At 38.5% G+C, this 26970-nt stretch overlaps 2 protein-coding genes across 3 annotated transcripts; one reads left to right on the forward strand and one right to left on the reverse strand.

The window, feature by feature from the left end:
• The first annotated feature begins 14236 nt into the window (after nt 1–14236).
• Nucleotides 14237–18903, forward strand: LOC147867802 (uncharacterized). 2 transcript variants are annotated; one of them, XM_087315613.1, is made up of 10 exons: nt 14237–14311; nt 14357–15076; nt 15208–15250; nt 15344–15419; nt 15649–15694; nt 15776–15874; nt 15969–16037; nt 16131–16416; nt 16975–17114; nt 17475–18903. In XM_087315613.1, exons 1-10 carry the CDS (start codon nt 14252–14254, stop codon nt 18297–18299), a joined length of 2364 nt encoding a protein of 787 aa, XP_087171739.1. In that variant the 5' UTR covers nt 14237–14251; the 3' UTR covers nt 18300–18903. The 2 variants fall into 2 exon arrangements, with proteins under 2 accessions (XP_087171739.1, XP_087171738.1); XM_087315612.1 differs by having other exon boundaries at nt 14237–15076.
• Nucleotides 18904–21177: 2274 nt separating this feature from the next.
• Nucleotides 21178–25391, reverse strand: DRT111 (D111/G-patch domain-containing protein). Its single transcript, XM_087315614.1, has 2 exons — nt 24156–25391; nt 21178–21751 (listed from the first exon to the last, which is right to left on the reverse strand). Exons 1-2 carry the CDS (start codon nt 25224–25226, stop codon nt 21446–21448), a joined length of 1377 nt encoding a protein of 458 aa, XP_087171740.1. The 5' UTR covers nt 25227–25391; the 3' UTR covers nt 21178–21445.
• Between the last annotated feature and the right edge of the window lie 1579 nt (nt 25392–26970).

Consider the following 26970-nt stretch of genomic DNA (forward strand, 5'->3'; position numbering starts at 1 on the left):
GCAGAATACAGTTTTGTGACTTTGGAGAATGGTTGTAGGGGATTCTAATTGTCAAAAATTACAGAATGCTCTTCTCGCAGTTTCCAACTTCTTTATACAACAAGTTAAGATAAAACAAAGTAGTTACACTAGAAATTTGCCCCAATTCTGCCCAAATTTTGTATGGACAACCATACTTCTATTTCTCGATTGTATGTGCCAAGGTTTATTGTTGATGATATGAATTTGCAGAATACAGTTTTGTGACTTTGGAGAATGGTTGTAGGGGATTCTAATTGTCAAAAATTACAGAATGCTCTTCTCGCAGTTTCCAACTTCTTTATACAACAAGTTAAGATAAAACAAAGTAGTTACACTAGAAATTTGCCCCAATTCTGCCCAAATTTTGTATGGACAACCATACTTCTATTTCTCGATTGTATGTGCCAAGGTTTATTGTTGATGATATGAATTTGCAGAATACAGTTTTGTGACTTTGGAGAATGGTTGTAGGGGATTCTAATTGTCAAAAATTACAGAATGCTCTTCTCGCAGTTTCCAACTTCTTTATACAACAAGTTAAGATAAAACAAAGTAGTTACACTAGAAATTTGTTGAATGCTAAGAGAGGATTGGTTTCTCTTTAAATTTTGCAAGAAAAACAACCTCATTCTCAATTCATTCATTGTGAATTACAGAATGCTATGATGCTTATTTCTTCTTTGCAACAAAAACGTGCTCAATTCTTTCTTTAACCATATGTAGCAAGATGGTGTGCAAAAGGGGACACCATGTCAAAAAAAAAATTCCAACATGTTATGCTTAAAAGAAATAAAATTCAGATTGTACAGTTAAAAAGATCTGATTGCACAGTTACAATGGATAGAGATGAAATGAGGCATATTGTAGCCACTTATGATGAGTCGTTGTTATTAGCAGATACTCCAAGTGTTGAAACTCTACAGATGCGCCAAAAAGTATGGGGTGCTACTGCGGTTAAGGTAACATCTCCGATATCGCTTCAGCTTCTTCGTCCATTTTCCTCCTTTAAAATATTACAAACTATTAAAGGTGTTGGGTTAGATGTGTCCCCAGGAGTAGATGGAGTGGGAAGAGATTTTTTCATTACATATTGGGATTTGATTGCCGATCATGATCTACCGGAAGCATTTCAAGAAATGTTCAATATAGGTATTATGCCACAAAAGCGGAAAGAGGGATTAATATGTCTTATTCCAAAAGGTGATGTTGTTACGGATGAGGTGAAGGGTTGGCGGCCCATTACTTTATTGAATACAATTTACAAAATTTATGCTAAGTTATTGGCTTTGAGATTACAACTTTTTCTTCCAGAGATTGTGCATGATTCACAGACGGGGTTTATGCAAGAACGTAGTATTTTTGACAATGTTTTTCTGTTTTGGGAATTAACAGGGATGACAATGAAGAATAAAGAAGATCTTGCGGTACTTTTATTAGATTTTCAAAAGGCATATGACAGAGTTGATTGGAACTTCATGGAAGGTTCGTTTTTGAGATTAAGTTTTCCTGCTCAATGGATTAGGGTTGTAGCTTCCTTGTATTGTGAGGCGTTTAGTTTAGTCTTGGTCGTCGGTGGGCAAACTAGAAAATTTTCTATTTCGTGTTCTATACGTCAAGGTTGTCCATTGGCCTCATTCCTGTTTTCGTTAGTAATGTAAACATTCTCAATGTATTTAAATTCTTCTCAAGTTTCTCTGAAGGGTTTGCCTTTGCCTACCATGCAACAATAATTGTTGGATGCAGAATTTGCCTGCCATGCAACAACAATTTATGTTCAAGGTAATGATGAAAATTTAAGTAAATTCCAAGAAGTAATGGAGGAATTCTGTTTGGCCTCTGGAGCAAAGATAAATTGGCATAAATCTCTTGGTTTTTGGGTATCACAAAATTCCTTGCCTACTTGGATGCCTCCGCAGGAATTCAAGTGGGTTCTTAATGGAACCACTACTCGTTACTTAGGTTGCCAAGTGGGACTTCATGTTACTGCAGATATGTTAGTTGCTCCTCTAATTGTAAAATTAAGGAGAAAATTGTTGCTTTAGGATTCGATTAACATGTCACTTGCAGGTTGTGTACTTGTAGTTACCCAAGTTCTTTTAGCTACTATTTGGTATATTGCTTCAACTACATTGTTTGCTAGATCATGTATTTTACAGGTGCAACGTCTCATTCGTAATTACATTTGGGGAGGAAAACAAGTCAAGTAAAAGGCCTAAAGTAGCTTGGGCAGTATTGATTGCTCCGCGACAAAATGGGGGGTTGGGGCTGGTGGATCCAGAAGCAAAGTGTAAGGCTTTGCTTTCTAAATTTGTGTGTAGAGCTATGTTGCCAATGCAAGGTGTTTGGAGTCAGTTGATGATGCATAGGTTGTCTACTATGTACCCGACAATAGGTGGAAAGTGGCAACCATCATTAAGATGGGGCTTTATTTAGAATTTTCATTTGTTTAAAACAACCTTATCAGAAGATAAGTTTTTTAATGGAATTCTCACAAGTTGGTCTACTGTTAAAAAGTTTCTAGTTTGGAAGGTGCCTTCGACAACGGATGACTTGTTGAGAAAGCCCTTGACCTAGAACTTTCTCTTTTCAGATTCAAGGGGTTTTCTGCTTGGTAGCCATCCTCGGTTGAATTAGGCTTCTGTGGATGCATCAATAGCAAGTAATGTTCTATCATGGGGATCCTATGTTATGAATCAACCGTTACAATCTTTGCCGAGGCTTTTAGTTCGAGGAAGTGCTATTATGTGCAATGATATGCAAGTGGCATTGGGACAATTTATGGCTTCATGGTTCCCCTCTAGTGGATGAGGGTGGTAGGTTGTGGCATGTATTTTCTACATCAGATGTGTGGATGTCCGCAAATGTTTCAACTATTCGAGTAGTTGCAAGATCTGGAAAAAAATGATTCTAGGATCCACCATTTCAAGAATGCTTATGGTGTGGTTCATTGTGGGTTTTTCAAAAATAGTCGCTTTATAATTTGGATTGGGATCCAGCTGATTATCAATGGAAAAAACTGAATGCTAGTGGAAATGGTAAACATTTGGAGTTTTTCCAGTATTCAGCTAAGCCAGGTAGAAATTTATTATTGCAATCAAAGTATAAATGCCCTGCTGCCATGAAGCATTGGACTGCAAATAATGTGAATGCATTTCAACTTACAAAATTTTGGAAATGGTTGTGGAGTATGCAGTTGCCGAAAAAGTGATTTGTTTTTGTTGGTTGTTGATGCATTATGCTCTTCCTCTTGGTGATTGGTTGAGGCAAAATCAACAATATGCTTGTGGAATGCATTGTGGTGCATATACAGAATCTATTTTACATTTGTTTTGGTTATGTCCCAAAATCAAGCAATTCTGGAGTAAGTTGTTTTTATTACTGAGACACCATTATTCTCGTTCTATTTTCTTGTGGGGTGCAATATTTTATGGGTTGTCCTTCATGGAGATGTTATGAAGTATGAAAGTATGCATGCTTCTCATGTCTTTCACTTTTCCAATGGGTACATCTATCTCACTTCATTTCCATCATTTATTCCATGGTTTAGAACTGAATTTTGGTTATTTGGCGTACTATTACGTCATTAGCTCTTTGGACAATATGGAAAATGAGATGTGAGGTTGTTTTTAATAATGCTCACATACATCTCAGTACTATGCTTATTGAATTCTAGTTGTTATTTGTCCATACCATATACATGGGCAATATAATGATCTGTAGGGTTCAACTAATGCTCAAGGGCAACGTCAAGTGGACTTTAAGAAACGATGGCGAGGGCTTCACTTATTTTCAGATACAACTTCTGGTATGAAGTGGAATTATGCCATACCTTCTTATAATGTGTTAATAAAGACTTTTCCCATGGCCAATTGCCAGTAGTATTACAAACTAATGAAGGTCATTGACCCATTTTCATTATGGCATTTGTAGCATACCCATCAAGTAGGAGATGGGAAATGTACATTGTTCTATGTATACTAGTACACTTAAGAAGCAAATCTAGTCTGTTAGGAGGCACATTTATTTATTTTCTCCTACTTGATTGGCCTTTGTGGGAGATTGTTGTAACATGTGCACCTTAGGTGAGTGGGTAGAGAGATAAGTTGATGCTTAGTGTAAACCCTTTAAACATGATATAAAAGAGTGGAAGCTAGGTGCTAAGGGGGGGTTTGTCTTGTGACTAACAATGCACCTTCTTGTGATACTTGCCTACGGTATCTTGTAAGATTATCATGGATAACTACAACATAATTGCTCGACAATTTTGTTACCATATTTGTGTATGTTATCCAATACCTTCTTGTTGCATACTTCCATTTGACTATTGTGTTATGTAAGCTTCTTTGTGCTTGCATAGTTTCTACATCTTGCAATTGTAACCGTTGAGGATCTATGATTATACTCTTGCACAAGGTGACCTTTTAGCAAATCTTGAAATTCTATGATTACCGCTACATCCAACAAATATATCATGCATACATATTTGAATAAATGAAAGAAAATGTTAACTTTTCGCATAAAAAAATGTTATGAGGTGTTCAAAACGTTTTTTGTCATGGGGACAGAGTGAATCAAGTTATTGTGCAAGAATATACAATTATGGAGAGAGAAGTTCGTGTCCGTGGGAAAAGTCTTTATTAACACATTATAAGAAGGTATGGCATAATTCTACCTCAGACCAAAAGTTGTATCTGAAAATAAGTGAAGCCCTTGCCATCATTTCTTAAAGTCCACTTGTCATTGCCATAGAACATTAATTGAACCTTGCAGATCATCATATTGACCACGTAGTGTATGGACAAATAACAACTAGAATTCAATAAGCATGGTGCGGAGATGTATGTGAGCATTTTTAAAAACGACATCACATCTCCCTTTCAATATTATCCAAAGAGCTAATGACGTAAATAGTACACCAAATAACCAAATTTTCAATTCTAAACCGTGGAATAGAAGATGGAAATGAGGTGAGATAGAGGTGTCCGTGGGAAAAGTGAAAGACATGAGAAGCATGCCTACTTTCATACTTCATAACATCGCCATGAAGGACATCCCATAATACTGCACCCCACGAGAAAATAGAATGTTCAGCAATAAAAATAGCTTACTCCAAAATTGCTTAATCCTAGGACATAACCAAAACACATGCAAAATAGATTCCATCAATGCACCTGCACCACAATGCATTCCACAAGCATATTGCTGATTTTGCCTCAACCAATCACCAAGAGGAAGAGCATAATGCATCAACAACCAGAGAAAACAAATCACTTTTTCCGGCAACTGCATACTCCACAACCATTTCCAAAATTTGGTAAGTTGCAATGCATTCACCTTATTTGCAATCTAATGCTTCATGGGGCCTTTATACTTTGATTGCAACAATAAATTTCTACTTACGTTGTCAAAGGCATCTTCCGAACTAGAAACTTTTTAACAACTGAGTCCCAACTTGTGAGAATTCCATTAAAAAATCTATCTTTTGATAAGGTTGTTTTAAACAAATGAAAATTCTAAATAAAGGCCCACCTTAATGAGGGTTGCCACATTCCACCTATTGTCGGACACATAGTAGACAACATATGCATCATCGGCTGACTCCAAACACCTTGCATTGGCAACATAGCTCTACACACAAATTTAGAAAGCAAAGCCTTACATTGTGCTTCCGAATCCACCAGGCCCAACCCACCATTTTGTCGCGGAGCAATCAATACTACCCAAGCTACGTTAGGCCTTTTATCTTGACCTGTTTTTCATCCCCAAATGTAATTGTGAATGAGGTGTTGCACTTGCAAAATACATGATCTAACAAACAACATAATAGAAGCAATATACCAAATAGTTGCTAGAAGAACTTCGTTAGCTACAAGTTACACGACCTACAAATGACAGGTTAACTGAATCCCAAAGACCTAATCAGTAATCAATTATGAAATATATATTTGTGTTTATTAAATATATAATGATTAGATAAGAAATATATGAGATATCTCAACCATATAGAAAAATGTTAATTGAAAATTATGTGCACTTCATTTAATTAGTGCGGAAATGATACATGGAGGGAAGTGGTTCATATGGGATGAAAAGGGCAGAGAATAAGGACCAAATTGTGGCCCAAAAAATTATTTTTTACATAAGAGTTATTGCTCCCTTATACAAGATGGAAACCCTAAAGTGTCTTGTTGATGTTACCCCATTTGGCATTCACGAGTTCCCGCTTATAAAGGGCGGCTTCTCTCAAATTACGTTGTAACCATGTTTCTTGCATACATTTGACTTAGCATCAACATTTTAAAATGGTAATATTAAGTCTAAAGGTTTGTTAAACCTAAGGAAATTGACATTATTGATGACGATAATATGTAGAAGATGATTAAGGACCTGTTAATCAGTCTAGCAAACAACACTAGTGAAGAAGGTGTGCACTGTGATAAGAATCAAGAAGATGAAAGTAGACCATTGTACACACACGGAGGGAAAGAGAGAGAGAGAGAGAGAGAGAGAGAGAGAGAGAGAGATGTGCTCAAAGAAGACGATCTTACATTAACCTTCGAATTCAATCTTTACAAGGTAAGTAACCCGCTTATATAGTTAGGTTAGCTATGTGTTCACACTAGAGATAGAAGGTGGGCGGAGTGGGACTTTTATCCCAACAAACTCCCCCCGTAAAGGAAATACTCTATCTACATACACTGATATGGGGTTATCTCCCTCGTAAGCTTAAATTGCAGCTTAAATTTAAACTATAATGTATGTTACAAGCTAATTGGTTGGTAACTGATTAGGCAAAGATAAAGTCAGCTTGTTCGAATGCTCGCCTAGTCGGCTTGGCTTAATTGCGCCATGCAATTAGCATGTCGTTGACATATAGTATCATGTAGATCCGGAACTAATCGAGCAGTCGCCGAGTGTACATACATGGGTCAGAATCGGTTCGGCTGTAGCCAAGTTTTCTAATGTAGGAGTCAAACTTCTGGTACGACATCCTCAACACTTCTTTTAAGCTATAAAGGATTTTCTTCAGTCGACATATGACGTTTGTATTTGGGTTTTTCCGAATCATTGTGCTCCTACTCATTGCCTACCTTCTGTAGCGTAAGTATTTCACACACAAGCAACAACCGAACACCAAAAGAGAAAACTCCGCATATAAAACAAAAACAAAGAGGAGGATGAGGAAGAGAGGGAGAAGTATTGTCCTCTATTACAATAGTAGTAGTAGTGGTAGTGTTGCCATACCCAAAGAGCTTAATACACACACAGAGGGAGGGAGAGAGAGAGAGAGAGAGAGAGAGAGAGACTTCTTCTCAAGGGGGGTTGGCCCTTCGGGTGCACCAAGTGTTGACACCCCCCTCCCAACGGGGTTCGAACATGTAGGGAGAGAGACACACACAGAGAATGAGAGGGAAAATCGAGACAGACACAAGTCGAGGGTAATTGCACTATACTTCTCTCCTCCTTTCATGCCCCATGGGTGGGGTTTAAATAGTCCAAGATAATACAAAAAGTAAAATGGGAGTTGTTACAACTTACACCTACTTACCCCACTCTTGTACACATGCACACAAAAAGCCAAATGTACATGTGTACACACTCTTCTCACACATTTATGTTTACACATTACACCTTAACCCTCCCACACACCTATACGGGTAACACACTTTGTTGCATGGGGTACCACCTTGGTCCTTTTCTCCCTGGGTATGAAGGTGTAGGCTTTGCATCCGATAATGAGAAGCTTGTTGTAGGCCGGTTGTTTGTCTGACCATAGTGCATGTGGCACTTCGAGGCGTATTGCTCTCAATGAGGACAGATTGGTCAAGTATATTGTCCTCTACAATGCTTCGGCTAAGAATTCCAGTTTCAATCCGGATTGTTGGAGCATTTTCATCACTCTCTCTTGGCTCATTTGGTTGATCCATTCTGCCACATTGTTTTGCATGAGAGTATAAGGAACGGTCTTTTGATGTCAAATCCCGTTGTCAGACAAGTACAGTTTGAATGCTCGGGAGGCGTATTCACCTCCGTTGTCGGATAGGAGTGTCTTCACTCAGTATTCTGACCGGTTCTATACTTCAACTAACTAGCAAGTCAAAACATTCAACGCTTCGTCTTTTGACCTAATTGAATAGGCTCAGACTTTTCGAGTACAATCATCTACAAATGTGATGAAGTACCGGGAGCCTCCTAGTGGCATCGGTCCACATATATCTGTGTGGACTAGTTCTAGGGGTTGTCGTACTGTCTCATAGTGGAGAGAGTGCATACTTCAGGTCTGTTTCCCATAGCGACAATGCTCAGAGAAGTTCGTCTTTGTCTGAAGCTTCGGGATGTAGACAATCGCCATCAGTTGGTCTAGTCATGCTTGTGACATATGCCCAAGTCAGCCATGCCATATGTTCAAGTCCCGCGATTTGGCTATGTTCACTTCGAGTAGCGGGCTTCTGCCGAGTCGTTGATGGTGAGCCCATTGATTTTCGTCAAATATCCTCAATGAGGACTTGTCCGATTGTTTTTTCCAAATTCAGCTTTGGACAGTTGTTGGTGAAAGTCGTACATAATACCTCCCAACTCATATGCAAGCTCAAAAGTAAAGTAAGGGCTTTCATTTCTTCTTCAAAGTTAATCCCTTGGGAGAAGAGTTCGGATAACACCCGGTTGAAGGTGTTAATGTGGGAGGTCGTCAGACCTGTCTCTCTCATCTTCATATTGAACAACTGACAGATCAATATGAGCTTTGATGAGGAGGATTGCTTTTCATAAACGGCTTGGAGCTTCTCCCACAAGGTAAATGTTGTCGTTTCTTTGGCCATGCTAAAGTAGATGCTCTCAGTCAGATGCATTCGAATGGTCGACCTAGCTATTTCATCCAGTGAGCGCCATTTGTTTGTTGTCATTGAGGTTGCCTTGTTGTTGTGTCGTATTGCCTTGATTTGGCATTGTATGGTCAGTATATCCTGCATCGTCTCCTTCCATAGGGTAAAGTTCTTGACGTCAAACTTTCGGATTTCTACTCTCGTACCAGATGTAGAAGCCATGTTCTGTAGGAAGTAAGATTTTTCTAACCTGGTCCTTTCCTTCAGCTGATACCACTTGATGACAATAATATGCAGAAGATATTAAGGACATGTCAATTAGTCTAGCAAACAACACAAGTAGTGAAGAAGGTGTGCATTGTGATAAGAATCAAGAAGATGAAAGTAGACAGTTGCACAGAGAGAGAGAGAGAGAGAGAGAGTGTGTGTGTGTGTGTGTGTGTGTGTGTGAGTGATGTGCTCAAAGAAGACTATCTTACATTAACCTTCGAACTCAATCTTTACAACGTAAGTATCCCACTTATATAGTTAGGTTAACTATGTGTTAATACTAAAGATACAAGATGGGCGGAGTGGGACTTTTATCCCAACAATTATTTCCCAGAACAAATACCTTCACCAAAGAAACTTGAGGGACACTTAAAGTGATTGTAATTTGTGACATTCCTTTTCCTAAAGAGGAGATAAACTTAAGGGAGACGTTAAGAAGGCATAGATGATTTGTCTTTGTCTCTCCACAATAAATTGAATGTGGTAATCTAATGTTCATAGAGTTGATGATGTTTTTCATTGTGCCACATACATTTTGGAAATTGAAGTCAATCCGAGTTCTAAGGGCTCGTATGCCACAGTTGATGACCTACTAAAAGAGAATATATGAAAGGTTATATTAGGATCTTCTAGTAATGTCTTGTACTCAAACAACTAGTTCATTGTGTCAAAGAAAAATCAGTCTTTGTTGAGTGAGCAAGCTCAACATGGGCCGGATCGGCTGAAACAGCCGAGAGTCGGATCAAACAGAAACCGATCGGTGGGGAGCCTGGCCGTTGAGACCGATAGAGGAATACTTTTGGGAGTTAGTGTCAGTAGCTCATTTATGAGCATTGACATACACGTCGATCCTTTTGAGGACTTGTATAAATAGTGCTCATTGAGCACATTGCATGCACAAATATTTGATTTTCTTGAATCAAGTATTGTTGTCTTTTTGAATGCCAAGATGCACCCTCAGCAGGGCACCCTGGGGTACATCACACACTCGTTCTCATCTCCACTCAATTCTATTGGCCTAAGATGTGTCTTGACATACATAATTGTGCAACTAAATGCCACTAATGTTAGGTTAACAAAGCCAAGTGACTTAAAGTCGTTGACCTTTTACATCCCTTGGAAATTCCCAACAATAAATGGGAATAGTATATCCATGGATTTTATTGTTAGCCTTCCTCGCACCCAAAAAGGCCATGATGCCATATGGGTTGTGGTTGATAAACTAACTAAAATGGCTAGATTTATTGCTACTAAAACTAGGTAACAACTCCTGAATTGGCTTACCAATTCGGTGATGAGTTATTTCATTTTTATGGGTTATCAATGGATCTTGTGAGTAATCGAGATCCAAAGTTTAATAGTGACTTTTGGACGCAAGTCTTCAAGAAGTTAGAAACTACATTGAGCATGAGCTCTACGGATCATCCTCAATCTGATGGATAGATAGAACGAGTAAATCAAATTATTGAGGACATGCTTCAAGCATACGTTGGAGCAAAGCCAACAAAATGGGACCATTATCTCCCAAATTTGGAGTTTTGCTTACAACAGCTCTAAGCATACATTGACGGGATATAGTCCTTTTATGTTGATGTATGGTTTTCAGCTAACAATCGAGATCCAAAGTTTAATAGTGACTTTTGGACGCAAGTCTTTAAGAAGTTAGAAACTACATTGAGCATGAGCTCCACGGATCATCCTCAATCTTATGGATAGATAGAACGGGTAAATCAAATTATTGAGGACATGCTTCAAGCATACGTTGGAGCAAAGCCAACAAAATGGGACCATTATCTCCCAAATTTGGAGTTTTGCTTACAACAGCTCTAAGCATACATTGACGAGATATAGTCCTTTTATGTTGATATATGGTTTTCAGCTAACAATCGGCAACGGTTCCGTTCCGTTTAAATTTTTTGAAACCTGAACCAAACTAAACCACGAAACCGTTAAATCATTTTCAAACCGTAAAAACCGTGGTTTGGTTTTGGTTTTCAACATAGGTCAAAATTTTAATTTTTTAAAATTTATAATATTTCATTATTTTAAATTTATAAATTTTTTAAGATGTTCCTAAAATGTGAGAATAAGGTCTAAAAATGAAAAGATTGTTTAAAAACAATTTTTAAATTAAAAAAAAAACGTTAAACCGTTTAAACCGCGGTTTATAGCTGTTAAAACCGAACTGAATCGTTTTAAAAAACCTAAACCCGAACCGAACAGTTGAAGTCGTTAAGCCGCGGTTTCGCGGTTCGATTCGGTTCAAACCGAACCGTTGCCAATTGTTATTTTCAGCCATGAGCCTCGATTGATGTTAATATACATCATGATGAGTTGCGAAGTACGCAAAACTTTCTTTGGGATATGCAAGATATATTCCATATTGCACAAGATAATATAAAACAACTCAAAATAGAGTGTGTTTGTATGTTGATCATAATAAGCAACCTCGTGTAATCAACCTTGGATAGAAGGTAGTATTTTTACATGTACCCCACAATTCTAAGACATTGTCTACAGGTAAGTGCGCTAAGTTAGCCCCATGGTTTTGTGGACCTTTTACAGTCCTCAAACACATTGGTTCATAAGCCTATTGTCTCACTCTTCTTGATGGCGTCAAAATCCATCTAGTTTTTCATGTAAGTCGTCTAAAAGAACTTATTGGTTCTAGCAACAATACAATTACAACTGAAACTCTAGTTACTTCTAAAGAATGATCTTCTAAACCACACGTACCAGAGAAAAATCTTAATGTTAAAACGAAACATTTGCATTCTAAAAATAATACGAGAATTTAAAATAAAATGGATGGATAAGTCTATAATAGATGCCACATGGGAACAAGGAAATACTCTTAGAGCTAACTTCCCTAACTTTTTATTACAAGAGTGCAATGTTTTAAAGGGGGGGGGAGGGGGCATGTTACGGGCATGACCATATAATATCTTGTGGCAAGTTGTACCGTAGTATTCTATACACGTGGATAAAGTGTGACGGTTAAATGAGAGTGTATAAAAGGGAGGATTACTTTTAATCCTAGAGATTGAGACAACCCATTAAGGTCAAGTGTGAACTTGCTTGGGGGCCTTAGGTCTGGCTATAAATATGAGGCCTAGCTACCCTCATTTGATATCTTTTGACTATGTCAAGCCTCTGACCTCATGATGATTAAACTCTTGTAGCGAGCGTGCCAGTACCAGGTACGACTCGATGCCACGACAATGGTATGGGACGCCGATCGAGGATTGAGTCTGTCGCGATCCGTTTGCTTGGGGGTGGTCGGATGGATCGACACCCTTCTCTTGCTCTCCTCTCTTATTTTTCTATCTATTATTTCCTTATCATATGTTTACATTATGACTAAGCTCTTAACAAGATATTACATGAATAGATGCATGGAATGATAGTAGGACAAAGACCTTGTATATCAATGGTTATTAATGAACTCTCTCGTCTATTAAGGGTGTTTCCTATTGTCTCCTCGAACTTGTACTACTTAGATTCTTTTTTTTGGCCAACCACTTCTTCTAGAATTTATGTATCACTCAAAGTCATAGATAGCCTTTAAGTCTTGAGGTATTCTTCATCCCCTCTAATCGCATCAAACTTCAACCCTTGTACTCAAATCACTCATCCTTTTGGTAGTCATATAGTGTTGTTTCCATTACTCTATCAACACCCTCCTCCTTTACCTCTTCCCCGTGTCACTTCACCATTTTCTATATTGATCAAGGTCATACACAACTATGAGGTCTCGAGGCATTCTTTGCCTTGGTCATTCCCTTGAACTACAATCTTTATACTCTAGTTATTCTCATCTCCTTTGGATAATATTATGGTTGTCTTTCTCACTTTATCAATGTCATCTTCCTTTATCTCTCATATTTTCGAGCTTCATATTTATTTAGTGTAGATCCATCATCTATGGGCCCATCCATTACTTTGATGCACTCGTCAAACCCTTAATTTCACAATATACCCATAATATGGTCGAACATACTCACGTTAATTCCTTTGCCATCAACGTCGTCACCTTTCTTGGGTACTCTTCTCTACTCCATCGAGGTCATCACCTTCCTTAGGTACTCTTCTCTACTCCATTGGGGTCACCTTGATGCAACATCTCAATAGATTGTATGTTGCACAAACAGAAGTATTCAATTTGGCTATTCCACTCTTCACCCTTGAACATTTCCTTTGAGTCATACGCCATTAGTAAGATCTTGAGTTCATTCTCTCTTGATGCATCCATATCTACCTTGCACAATTTTGTAGTGTGGTTCACCAAAGGATATCGTGGGAGGCCGTGTTGCACGCTCACGAGCATGTGCATGGTCTCTATTCACGGCGAGTGAAGATGATATAGATAAGCTTTCATTTCAAGAGAATCAATCAGATGAACAGAGCTCGGATCAGGTTTAAAACAAAAAATGAGGCTAGAGATTCTACTCTTAGGATGGAGTGACAAAGAGAAGGAAGCATATGGAAATCAAAATTAAATTACAGATACACAACACGTACCAAAGAAAGGGAAGCAAAAAGCGGAGATCTGTTAAGGCATCGGTCTACCGGGTTCCCGACAACCGTGGCTAAGAACATCGGGGAAGCAGAAAGCGGAGATATGTTATGGCACCAATGTACCGGGGCCCCAACAAGCATGGTTTAAGAACATCGGGGTCCGCTCACTGTCCGGGGGGGGGGGGGGGGGGGGGGGGTGTTGCTTGTTGTGGGAAGAACCCCGAGAAACGTGTCAAGTATAGAGATGGCATGGCGGCAGTTTGGCATGTGAAAGAACGAACGAACGAATGCTGAAAAGCTTGAGTGAGGGTAAGAGAGATCAGCCCTCGAGGTGGAGATTGGATCAGGATGGGCAGGCCATTTGGGGGAAGGAGGAGAATGGCCACGATGGACATTGGACATACAAAGAAAGAAAGAAGGGAGGAAATAATAATGTCTTTGGGCAAATGGACAAGTCACAAGACAACAGCAGAAAGAGTAGGTGTAGAGGAGGAGGAAGGAGAAGAAGAAGAAGAAGAAGAAGAAGAAACAGAGGAGAGATTGAAGAAGAAGAAGAAGAAGAAGAAGAAGAAGGAGAAAAGGAAGAAGAAAAGAAGGTGGGGGGGGGGAAAAGAAAGACGATGATGCTGAGGAAGAAGAAGAAGAAGAACAACAAGAGACCCCTCCTCCTCCTCCCTCTTCTTCCATCTCCATCTCCTCCTCCTCCTCCTCCTCCTCCTCCTCACCTTCTTTCCCCTTCCCTCAAATCCCTCTCTTCTTCTTCTAACACCACCAAACCATCGCCATCGCCATCGCCATCGCCACAGCAGCAACAACAACAGCCCTCCTCCTCTTCTCCTTCTCCCTCTACTCCCACAAAGAAGAAGAAACTCCTCCAAATCATCCTCAACACCCCTAACCCTAACCCTAACCCTAATTTCCCTACTCCTAACCCTAACCCTAACCCTAATTCTACTTCTTGGTTCCTCTCTTCCCCCTCCTCCTCCTCCTCCTCCTCTTTCCCTGCTTCTCCCCCTCCCCCTCCCCCACCCACCCTCCCTCCCCCTCATCTTCACCCTCATCATAGCCAACACCACCAGCATCATCAGCAACAGCTTCTCCTGCAACAGCAGAAGCAAGAGATTCTTCATCAGCAGACCCAGAAGCTCACCTCCGAGCTCCACTTCAAACTCCAGCAGCAACATCTGCACCATCTCCAGCTTCAGCAACATCACCCGGAGCTTTTGCAGCACTTAAAACACCATATCTATCAGCATCCGAACACAGATCTAAGACACGAAGAGCAGGGGCTGAGAAGCCCTAACCTCAATTATGGCTCTAACCCTAGCCTTAGCCCCAATTCTAACTCTAACTCTAACCCTAACCCTAAACGCAGTCGCGTTGTTTTCCAAGATCACAATCCTTCGACCAATGGGGCAAATAAAATGGACCCTTTACTTGCGGAGGTAATTGTATGTTGCATGTGACTGCGACATTTCCCATTTGATCTGTTTGAATTTCCCACGTTTCCTTATTTTATTTCATTTTGATTTCTTGTATAATTAATTGATGGTATGTATTTCTCTGTCTAAAATAGGGGAAATTTCTCAGAAATTCAGCAATTGAAACACCTCCTCCAAGTATGTTGTGCATTTTTTATGGGTTCTTTTTCTCATCTAATTCCACTTCATTGATGTGCTGGAATAAATGGAACTCGTTCTTATGATTTTCAGAAGCCACGGATTTATCTGAAACCTCTGTTGTGCCCACTAAGAAAGCTCTGAGAGGGGTTTTGGAAGAATTGCAGAAGTATGCGTTCTCTTGTGTCTTTATATTGCTAATTTATGTACCTTATTGCACAATCACGGGGGTGGGGGGGGGGGTGCTTTTTTGAAGGAGGAAAATATATCAAGATGCGGAATGTTCTATTACACAAAAAGGAAGATATTTTCATGGCCTAATCCCATCTTATGCATATAGACATTTCTACCTTTTGCTGAAAATGCATATTTTCTTATATTCCCTTATTTGAATTCAGGAAAGATAAATTTGGAGTTTTCTCAGAACCAGTTGATGCAAAAGAGGTGAGAACACTGTCTAGTATATTTAACATCCTAGCTTTCGTTTTAGTTCCAATTATCCTTAACCTTAGGCTTAATGTAAAGGTTCCTGAATATTACAATATAATCAAAGAGCCGATGGATTTTGGAACCATGAAGAAACGGATCACATCCGGTTACTACATCAATTTGGAGCTTTTCGAGGTAGTTAAGAAAACAATCAGATCTACAGCCTTATTTTTATTCATGAAACATTGCCTTTTGGTTTCGATGCTAACAGTTGTGTTGTATTTATTAGAAAGATGTTTTTAAGATCTGTAGTAATGCGATGACATTCAATGCAATGGGAACTGTTTATTACAAACAGGTAAGTAATTTATTAGGCTGAAGTGCAGAAGTAGTTAACGTAAAGGTTGTTTTTAGTAGTACTTCTGTTTATGGTTGCATGATATGTTTGTAGGCTCGTGCCATCAAAATTGCTGCCGAAAGGTGTTTCGGAGAGATGAGAATAAAGTACTCATCATCCATGAATTTGGGTGGGGAGGTTGTGGCAAGACAAAAAAGTACTGTGAAACGGTCGCACAAGAAAAAAGTGACTCTAAAGACGTTGGCTGATAATCCTAATATGGAATATGCCTCAGAAGCTATGCTTAGCAATGGTGATTATGATATGGATTCTCAAGTTGATCGTGCATTTGCCCAGGCAAAAGCAAATGGAGATCATAATAAAGAACATCCATCACCAAGTGAGTGAGATGAAATTTTCACATTTCTTTGTCTTGGAGCAATTTTATGAAGCTCTGTTATGGATCAGAAATTTCTAGATAAGACACTGGTCTTTAATTGATATCATAGTTTTTAATGTCTAATGCCACATATATGTCACGATTCACTATATCTTCCTTATATAACAAAATAATTTTCAATCATGCAACATGATGTATCGTTAGGTTGTCTTGCTTACTAGACACTTTCACTAGATAAGGCTAAGATGCACATCTGGCATTTCATCTGCATGTGGATCTGCTAAAATAATGTCACACAGCCCATATTCTCATTAGATCTTCCATATACAACATAATAGATTTCCTTGATGCTGTTTGTGGCAACTTGTGAAAGTCCATACAAAACAATGTAACAAGTTGTCTTTCTACCTCGTTTCGCTAGATGAGACATTGATCGTCTACCAATATAACAGAAATTTCATGTTTAGCTAAATGAGAGCTTGATATAAGAGCATTTAAAGTGACACTATGTCTTCCATATACAGCAACGTTACTTGTCTTCATATGGTGTATCATCAGGTTATCTTGCGAAGTCAGGTGAGGGAAGAAGATCCCTAACAACAGATGAGAGCCGGCGAAACACATTCAAGCCCCTCTCAGTGCGGGGTGGTGCTGCCACCGCCACTGCATTAGTAACACCATCCTTGCAATTTGTGCCGGTGAGCCTCGAGTGGCTTAAATGCTATTTCATTTTATGTTTGCCTTTATTAGTTGTAGCCTTAACATAAAAACCTTTGTGGAACTTCTTTTCTATTTGATGCCTGCCTGTGTATTAATCTTAATAGTGACACAGAATTGTATTAAACTTTATTACTATTTCTTTATGTAATGCCTGCTTTTATTATTAGTAATAGTAACTTTAACATGAAATCCACAGAAGTTTGTGGAATACTTTTTCTTTCCATGCCATTTTATCGTTAATAATAGTAACCTGTATACAAATTTGTAGAAATGCTAAATGCTTCTCTTTCTTATTTGTTTCCTATTAGCCTTAACACAAATCTACACATGATTTGCAGGCAGCTTGTCAATTCCAATTCTCTTATGCAAGAAGCTTAGCATGGTTCGCTGCCGATTTAGGGCCTGATGTATGGAAAGTGGCTGAGGATAAAATTCGTCGAGCTCTTCCCCCAGGTGTTCCTTTTGGGCCAGGATGGGTTGGGGAAAGAGCATCATCGGGCATGACACCTAGTAAAATGAACATAGTCCTACATTCTAAACATGGAGACACATCTAGCCACACAAAATTAACCCATCTTCACGATGATCGAGGTCTTAGGAATGGCTCTATGGGAGGTGATTCCAATGCTAAAGAAATGGTTTCTGTTTCTGTTTCACACCTGACCAAAGGTGGTGATGTGATTTCGGATTGTCCAATTCAGCCGAAAGATTCAGCTTCTGACTCGCAAGTGTGTCAAGATGCAATTTCAAATCATCGGATTCAGCCTTCAGACAATGGAATAGATCGGGCTGAGATGCACCCGCACCCAGTCTCTCAATTGAGCTCCCTAGGCTCCTCTGAAAGACTGCTGAGTGAGAAGGACCAGAGTGGCCATGAGTCAGCTGCTACGGTAGGAAATATTATTGTGAAGTCGAGCACGAAGGGGTTATTACTGTGTACTGATGTGAATCCCAAGCACAGGAATTCATCATTGTTTGTAGAGACCCAAGCTGTTGTTTCAGATACTAAAACTCGACCTTCAGTCGTTACTTCTGATGATCTGACTCAGGATAACACCAAAGAAGGGGATAAGAATGATAATCCAGATAGGACAACGCTCCTGAAGACCAACTATTCGGAGCCTTTGCAAAATGGGAAGGTTGGTGGGACTATTCATACCTGAACCCAAGGATATATATACATATATGTATTCCTAAAGATCTCCACTTCTTTCTCGATACAATGTATTCTCGCCTGTACAGCTGATGAACATGTTCATTGACAGTGTGAAAGCAACATTTATTCTTCTTCTCTATCCCTGAGGTCAATATTATCACCAGGAGAGAATCTGTTGCTGTGATTCATCCTTGGTTTAGGATGGAGATTCCATGGCTCTGGGCAAAAATGTTTCCGAGCCACAGAATTTGTATTCTCATGCAAACTCTCGATGTAAGTTATAATTTGATCCTTTTCAAAGTCATGCAAAAGCTTGAGGAATGGATAAAAGTGATATCTGGTCCTTTCTGGAAGTCATGCAAATACAGTTGAGGATTTGATACTCTGAACAGGTGGTAATTGAAATTTAGTTTGAGTGATTGTGTACAGTGGTTTTGTAGTGGAATTATTGTATCAGTATTAGTCCTCTTCCCGGCCTCTAGCGTTAGTATCCCACTTTCAACTACCACCTATTTATACTGTGATCAATCCCATTTGACCCTATAATTTTTTTCTTTGGTGTGTAATTCTATCTCAGGTTCAATATAAGACGAAAATCCAATTTCAAGAAATGCTCCTTTGATTAGCAATTGGATTCAGCAAGTATGATGATGATTAGTAGATGGTTTATTTTACTGTAAAACAATTTGTAAAGCATTCAATTGCTTGCGAGCATAACATGACTGTTGCAGCTTTTTGTCATCTGAAATGGTTGGAATAAAGCTTTTATGTAATCAAGATATATGATGATGAGAAGTAGCCAAGCTTTTTTGTGAAGCCTGCAGGCATCAGTAAATTTTAGCAATCTAAAGAAGTATAATCTTATAGGTGATGTTAGGGTGTAGTGGGGACTTCTGTGAATGAAATATCCGAGTATAATAAATGTTAAATGTTTTTGTATTTCACAAACTTCACATGAACTTCGTAAAAATGTACATATGTATACTCACTAGTTTAAGTTTACGATCTTGCATTGGATGTTATCACATCATGTGATTGAGGTTGATATAGAAGGTAGATTGGCCATCTACGAAGATCAATCTAAAGAAACTGGAGAAAGATTGAGGGAGATATGAGTTCATAGATTTACCCCTTATTTCTTTTTAGTCGTGGTATTAGCTCTAGGATTTGAAACACAATGCAAAACCATGTTTGGAGTAGGCATGCACCTCATTGAAGGGGCAGAGATGAACTTACTTTTTCTTAATTGTGCTATTAGCTTTAGGATTGTAAGCAAGTAACCAAAGGTAGTGCAAAACCATGTATGGAATAGGCATGCACCTAATTGAAGTGTAAATTTATGTGTACAAATTCTCTCTCTCTCTCTCTCTCTCTCTCTCTCTCTCTCTCTCTCTCTCTCTCGTTGAATACATGCTTAAAGTTCAAAAAAGTGAGAATTGCATGGGAAGCAAGCAAAAAGATCCAAAAGACGCATAAAAGCAAAATTTTGTGTTTCAGTTGGATACAAGATATGGAAATTTGGTTTGGTAGATGGGATACAAGACACTTGCTTCATGATGCATCACTATATTCCTTTGTAAATGAGGCCTTTTTGCAACGCCAATGTATCATGACATGGGACAAGTGTGGAGGCTCACGCTTCACACATTATACTACACATATTGCACCTAACTACAAAACCATATTCTTTGCGGAACGGGGAAACTGTACATACACATTGATACATGTTAGAGCCCATCCTGTTATCTACCATTCGAACCATTGCTTCCATACGATTTAGCTCACATGCATTGCGATGTGAGATAGGGCGTTGGAGCACAAATGATGAGAGTGGTCGGCTATGCACACTTTGCCCTAAACGAGTTTGAGAGTCTGAGTATCACACTATGATACAATGCTCTACCTTCGATCATATTCAACCATGCTTTCCACATATCTTCGACCAAGCCCAATCCTTGCACAAATTTCTCTCACAACCACAATGTGCATTCTCGATTGCAACGTTCATTGGTAAAGTTCTTGAACATCGAGAGTCGCTACTCACTTTCACACGTATCACGTGAAATGTGATATTTTTGGTCTCATAGGTCATATTTGACCTTCAAAGACGATAATAGAATCTCTCTCTCTCGCTAACAACATTTATCCAATTGTTTTTATAGATGCAACAACATTTTTACTTTTAATCCCTCTTTTTAGAGAACAATATTCTCCATTTTTCTCAATGAGGAGACAATTTTATAATTCCAAGTGAAATTGAGTAGTTTATTGTCACCACTACCTGGATGGTCATAGTCCTTATTTTTCTTCATTTCGTTTGGTACTCATGGTTATAAGTACATATTGTCTTGAAAAATATTAGACTAATTTGCATGGCAAGCTATATGCTCCTCATAAACACCAGCTCAAAAAAGAGAGTATTTATAACGATGATCCTTGTTTTATTTCCTATATGTGCAACACATTGTCACAATCAGCCTTTTGTTTTGATGTCCCATTAATGTGCAACACAAATCATAGTTCCTAATGATAACATTGATGCTCTACCTCTCCTCTCCAATACATCTTTCATCTTTTAGTATTAATGATTTTACTCTTATGTATTGGTTAATTTTTGAACCCCAAGTAACAGTTTCAATTCAGATGTGCCCTAAAATCATCAAACAAATTCGCAACCTTTATTATGTCAGAGATGTGCGTAGAATTTGCTTGTCAACTTAATGAAGATTATTGCCATAATCTCATAAATGATGTAAACTTAATAAATAGTGAAAGGAATGGAAGTACAAGTAGAAACAAAGTCATGGGAATTGAGATTTATACACAACTTCTGTTTACATCAGTATTTGCACACCATTCAACATAAATTGCTTTGCAAAACTATACAAACGAAAAAGGTTGGCCAATTTGTCCACATTAAGATTCCATGTTGCAAAGAAAATCATACAAGAAACATTTGCATGTCTCTACATGCAAGTGGAAGACATGGCATCCCACGGTACAGAAAATACCAGTCTGAAGAATTGGGAGAGATAAAATAAAAACACAAACCAACCATTGCTACCTTCGTATTTGTTTTTCCATTTTCTTCCTTGTTTTCTCTACGATTTTCATCGATATAATAATTCGATGTACAAAAAGAAATTCTTTGGATCAAGAGGGTTGTAAAGCAGCTTGTATTTCTCCAGGAAGAGGGGCCAACTCACATGCAGCGAATCGGTCTTCATCATAAAAGCCTGCCCGAACCACCCGACCACCGAAAAAGCGGCCATCAAGATCGACCAATGCTTTTGTCGCTTGTTCTGAGCGTTCAAACTGCACGAATATGCGCACAGCTTCAGTCACTGGGAACTCGGCTTCAGTGACCTCAAAGATGATCACGTTTGTCACAGTGCCATATTTTGCACATTCTGATGCAACCTCGTCCTCTAGCTCATCATCCACTTCTCCGGGACCAACCTGTAAATAAATAGAAGACGAATCGTTTGTATACATTCTCTATTTTAATATAACACCAGAATGCCTTTTAGAATTATGGAATTTGTATGAAATAAAGAAATAAAGTTACATTAACACCCGTTAGATTATAAAATGATATAAGCCTAGAAATTAATAGAGGGGAAAACCGCAAAATCAAATGAATGGGATAAATAAGAACTAAAAGAAAACCTAAGCTGCGGCTGCAGCTCTCTTTGAAAAGGATGCAACTGATTTTATCCATAATGAAAAATGGGCTTTATAAATTACTAATTTATACAATCAATCATCAATTAGGTATTTGATCAACACAGTGATTAAACACAAAAATGCAGGTAAGCCTTGCAATAGTTCTTGGTTCAGCCACAATTGTAAACGTAGCTTATTTCAACTTCTATGCTTACATGCATGAAATCTGCATAGATTTGACTAGACAAGTCTGACACATTGTATCTCTTTTGTAAGTACTGCATTTTCAATATTTAAGAGACAAATGTATCTCTTTTGTAAGTACTGGAATACATATACACAGAAATATAGACATAACAAATTTTCAACTAAATAGTGCATATATGCTGCATTGATGATCGAAAAGATGGCATCCCTACAAACATCATCCATCCTTATCACTTGAGTAGGTAAACATTCACATATCAACATTCATAGGAGACTCTAGACTCAGTTTCTATTGGTTTCCGACAGAGTGATGGATGAAATCAATCAATTATATACAATATGCACAACTACACATAGAATGACATGCATTGTTAAAAGAAGTACATAGAACGAAGTACATGAGGTTACTGATTTCATTAATAGACTTGTATGCAGCTTACGATTGATATGCATAGTCACAATGGAAGCAGCCTCAAGAAAGGAGACATGAAAGGGGACAGGAACGAGGATGGAAATCCAAAAATGGCAACCATGACTGTAAAAAATGTGTTTAAATCTTCAATTTCTAAATTTCCAGTTATGAGTTATAATACATGTACCAAAAGTAATGGACTGAACATCTCATATGTATAATGGCCAGTAAGACCAAAGAAAACATGGAAACAAGATTCATGCTCTAATTTATAAAGGTAAAAACAGAAATGCATTTAGATAACCATTATAAACCCCTACCAATAAGTTTGGCAGATTATTTCAGTTTGAGAGTGTGAGAAGAAAACCCACGATCAAGGCCTTGCACATTAGGGAAATTGGGGAGCAAATAAGTATAGAGGTTTTTGTTCAACAAGAAAGCAAAACCTCAAACATTTCATAATATTTTGCGGAAGTGTATTAAGTAAGTTTCTTAGCCTAGAACTACATTTCCTAAGCTTGAGAAAGTCATTTCTTGCAATTATGCAACTCAAACAACTTGTCTCTTGGTACTTGGATCCCCCATCATCTGGAATGCTCCAAATTCAACATGACCCTCTATGTCAGGATCAATACCAGCAAAAACCTCTCTAAAAAGAGTTCTTGCACTGTGCCAAATATGATAAAAAAAACAGTAGCTCAAATGCAGCAAGACCGAAAGTAAACCTTCCAATGGGACTGCTTTTCATGTACAGCGTGCATGTACATGCAAGATATGTCTCTTTATAATGAGTAGTTGTAAAGTAAACATATAAACCTGAATGTTTAAATTAGTAGTACTAGGGGATGGTTGTATATTGACTTAGAACACAAGATACATATTCTTTTTATGTCTAATTTTTTGGCCTGCGGACAGAAAAAACTGAAGCCTATTGTCAGAATTTTTTTCATCATTTCGTTTTTCAGTTTCCTTTCACTTTCACCTCAATCTTTAAATTTCCTCTTTTTTTAAACTAACTCTGGCAAACACAGAGGTTGGTTGAATCAACAAGATGAAAAACATTCATGGATGATGTAATATGGGAGATTCCATCGCACATCCAGGAGCAAATCAGTAAACATACTGACGAGGGTTGGGGGGTCTTTCACATCCAATTACTCATACACAACACTAATTAACCACAAATAAGCTTGGATTGATACTAGAATAACTTCAAAAAATCCAATAAACACATTAAAGCATACTCAACAAGTCATTAAGGAGCAGCTGGAGTTAGCCTCTATGTTCTTAAAATGTAGATAAGCACTTTGACTTTTCATAAACTATGTTTTCTTAACAAAATAGAACTACCATGACATCTAATGGGAACTCAAATACAATCACTCACAGTAAAAAATTGGTACACTTATTTACTCTCATCTCACATACAATTCCTCACGAGTTCAAAATTTAGCAAACTAACCAGCAAAAATAAAGTTGCATCCAAAGAATCATAATTTTAAAAAATCTAATAATTTCCATCATTTTAATAAGTCAAATTATCCAATAGTCAAACAAAAGAACATAAAAGATACTGACCATATTTCTAAGGAGGACGACTCGAGTAGGAGGACCCAAGATTGAAACCCCTGTCTTCGCTTTCTTCTCTGCACTAGCATTAACAATAACTCCAGCTCTTCTATCAGTCTTCCTTGCCATGAGCGGTGTAGTAATACCTTGTTCTTGTTTACCCAATCCTTGTCCTTCTTTCCAACCCATTCGAGCCATCATCCGCTGGGCGGCTGTCATTTGTCCACCTACGCCCAAACCAAGACCTGCATTACCTGACTTACTAATAGAAAATCCTTCTCTTTCTTCTTCAGGTGATGGTGACCTTTGCTTCGTTATTGGGCTTGTTTCCAGCGGAACGCCCCCTTTGTTAGCACCACTTAACATTGCCCTTCTTTTCCATGCTTCTTCTCCACTTATGTGAAGAGACCCGCCTCTAGATTCACCTCCCCTAGATTCACTTCTAGATTCTGATGCCTCTCTTTCTCTCTCGGATTCAATCTCGCGCAATCTTGCAATTTCCCTCTCTCTATCGTGATCTCGTTCTTCTTCTTCTTTCCTTCTCTTCTCAATTTCTCTCCTCATTTCTTCTTCAAGTTTCCTCTTCTTCCTTTCTCTACAAAGCTCTTCATAGTCATTAGGGCGTGATGGGTCATATTCATCAATAAGGGAAGCCGAAGCGCCAACAAGATGTCGCGGAGGAGAAGAAGAAGAATGAGAATATGACGAGTTTGATGATATATCGTCGGTAATACTGCCAGTGTAGCTTGGTGGAGGTAGAAAACCGCTGGTTTTGCTCAAGGTGGTTTTCGAAGGTGGTTTTGGTGCTGAAGATTGGTTTTGGTTTTTCAGAACAGACGGCGGGGCAGCAAAAATCGACGGTTTTCTTAATGTAGAAGGAGCTAATTTGGTGGCACTTCCAGACCATAGAGAAGCTCCTCCTCCTCCTCCTCCTCCTCCATTCATAGAGATAGATGTAGAAGAAGATAATGATGAGGATAAAGAAGAAGACGAAATACCTTTTGAATCTTCATTATCGCCCACTAAGGTTGAAGACGTAGAAGAAGGAGGGGGTAAATCGCCATATAGCCCACCAAGCATGATTGTTAAGAGAATCGCCCACGATGATTGAATTCTTAGATCGATCGAAAAGCTTTCTTTTCCTGGTCTCAGAAATGTGTAGTATGATGTAAGCTCGCCATGGAAACAAAACCCTAAAACAGAAACATACCCTAGAGGAGAAACAGAGGAAAACAGAGAAGGAAAACAAAAACTCACTCTCGCAGGGCTATAAGGGCGCTTTCACACTATGCTACATCTTTTGGTGGCCTGGCCATCCTTCCAAAGTTTCGATGCTTACCGCTCTCCCGACCGATCAACGTACTTCATTGTCAGGTCTGGATTTAGGATTTGTGAAGTAATCGACAGAAAGAAAGAAAGAAAGAAAGATATATTAACGTCTTCTAAGACCAAAATTGGCCCATGAGAAATGGAGAGAGAGAGAGAGTAGCACTCGAGCATATCGGGATCATGGGGAGCGTAGAGATAAACTATGTTGGTTTTGAACCTCGAGCGGAGCAAAGACAGAATATAAGTGTCACGTTTTTTAACCTCGCCAAGAGCAAGGACACATAGTGTCATATTTGCAAGTTACGAGAGAGACCTCTTCGATGAGATTTGATCACGCATTGTGTTTGTAGCTAAAAGCTTATCATACTCGTGTTGGTCCTTATCATATCGTTGTCCAAGCAAACATTGTTGATTTTCTCCTTATGGTTCCACTTATGATGTACTTGTATCTCGCCGTTCAAGTTCAAGAATATGAGACTACATACATATCGTCTCCTACTTTCTAATTAATGTAAGTAGGACCCTTTTACATAAGACCTCTTCCCTTTTTATAGAAGTCAAAAACCCTAAAGGGTGTCTTTCACATTACAAGCCCATTGGCAATTATTCATTCTTACTTGATAAAGGGTAGTACTCCACAAAGTACAATATGCCCGTGTTTCTTCTATAGGTTTGGCCTATCATCAATAGTTTGTGTTAGAAAATTACGCCTTATTGGCTTGTTAAATCTAAAGAGTCTAACATAATTTTCTAAACAACCCACCACACACTTTGGCATAAGTGCATGTTCACCATCTTTGTCACATGAAATGAGAGATACTAATAGTATCAAATAACAAGATGTTATGATATTCTACCCACCCCTGTTAATGACATAGTGTGCTTGGAATCCTACATAATATAAAAACCAAACCCCCTCTCTTATGTCAATCGATTGGTAATAGATCAAGAACGCTCTTCTCATTGTAATAGTCCATTTATTTGCTAATGGAAGTTATTGTGTTGTGGTTGGTACATTGTCTTTCCCTTGCCCTCATAACACATATACATGGCTTTGATCTTACAATATTTTCCCCACTATTTTATAAAGATGTGCTTGGAACCCTATTTAAACCAAGCCCCTGTCTTATGTTATTGATTAGGAGTGTTCTAATCATCCACCCTCCTCCCTAAAGATCATAATCCCAAACTGTCCTACCTAGCAATAAATAAAAAAATGCATAAAATATCCATTTCCTTAAGTTTTAACTATTATTATTTTTAAACCTAAGCCTTTGTTTTCTAAAGTCCCATTTCCCCTTTTCCACTTGCTTGTCTCATCAACACTCCTAACATGTATTGTAACTTTATGTTCTCAAAATACCATTCAAGCTCAACAAATGTTTTTTTTTCCATTTCCAAAATGAAGCTACTTTCCCATTAGTTAGGAAGTATTATTACAAAGAGACTATACAAGGAGGCTTATACATGGATCGGGGAATCTCCCTCCGATCAA

Source organism: Azolla caroliniana, unplaced genomic scaffold (genome assembly GCF_043228905.1).
Source record: "Azolla caroliniana isolate FFs.n. ecotype wild unplaced genomic scaffold, voAzoCaro1.0.p SCAF_2, whole genome shotgun sequence".
Classification (NCBI taxonomy): Eukaryota; Viridiplantae; Streptophyta; class Polypodiopsida; order Salviniales; family Salviniaceae; genus Azolla; species Azolla caroliniana.

Bases quoted from the DNA above. Each gene is read 5' to 3' on its own strand.
- LOC147867802 (XM_087315612.1), top strand. From the start codon at position 14,252: ATGATGCTGAGGAAGAAGAAGAAGAAGAACAACAAGAGACCCCTCCTC. The intron at 15,251-15,343 runs GTATGTTGTGCA...TATGATTTTCAG, and splicing joins AATTGAAACACCTCCTCCAA to AAGCCACGGATTTATCTGAA. The intron at 17,115-17,474 runs GTGAGCCTCGAG...CATGATTTGCAG, and splicing joins CATCCTTGCAATTTGTGCCG to GCAGCTTGTCAATTCCAATT.
- DRT111 (XM_087315614.1), bottom strand. From the start codon at position 25,226: ATGCTTGGTGGGCTATATGGCGATTTACCCCCTCCTTCTTCTACGTCT. The intron at 21,752-24,155 runs GTCAGTATCTTT...ATTTATTTACAG, and splicing joins TCGTCCTCCTTAGAAATATG to GTTGGTCCCGGAGAAGTGGA.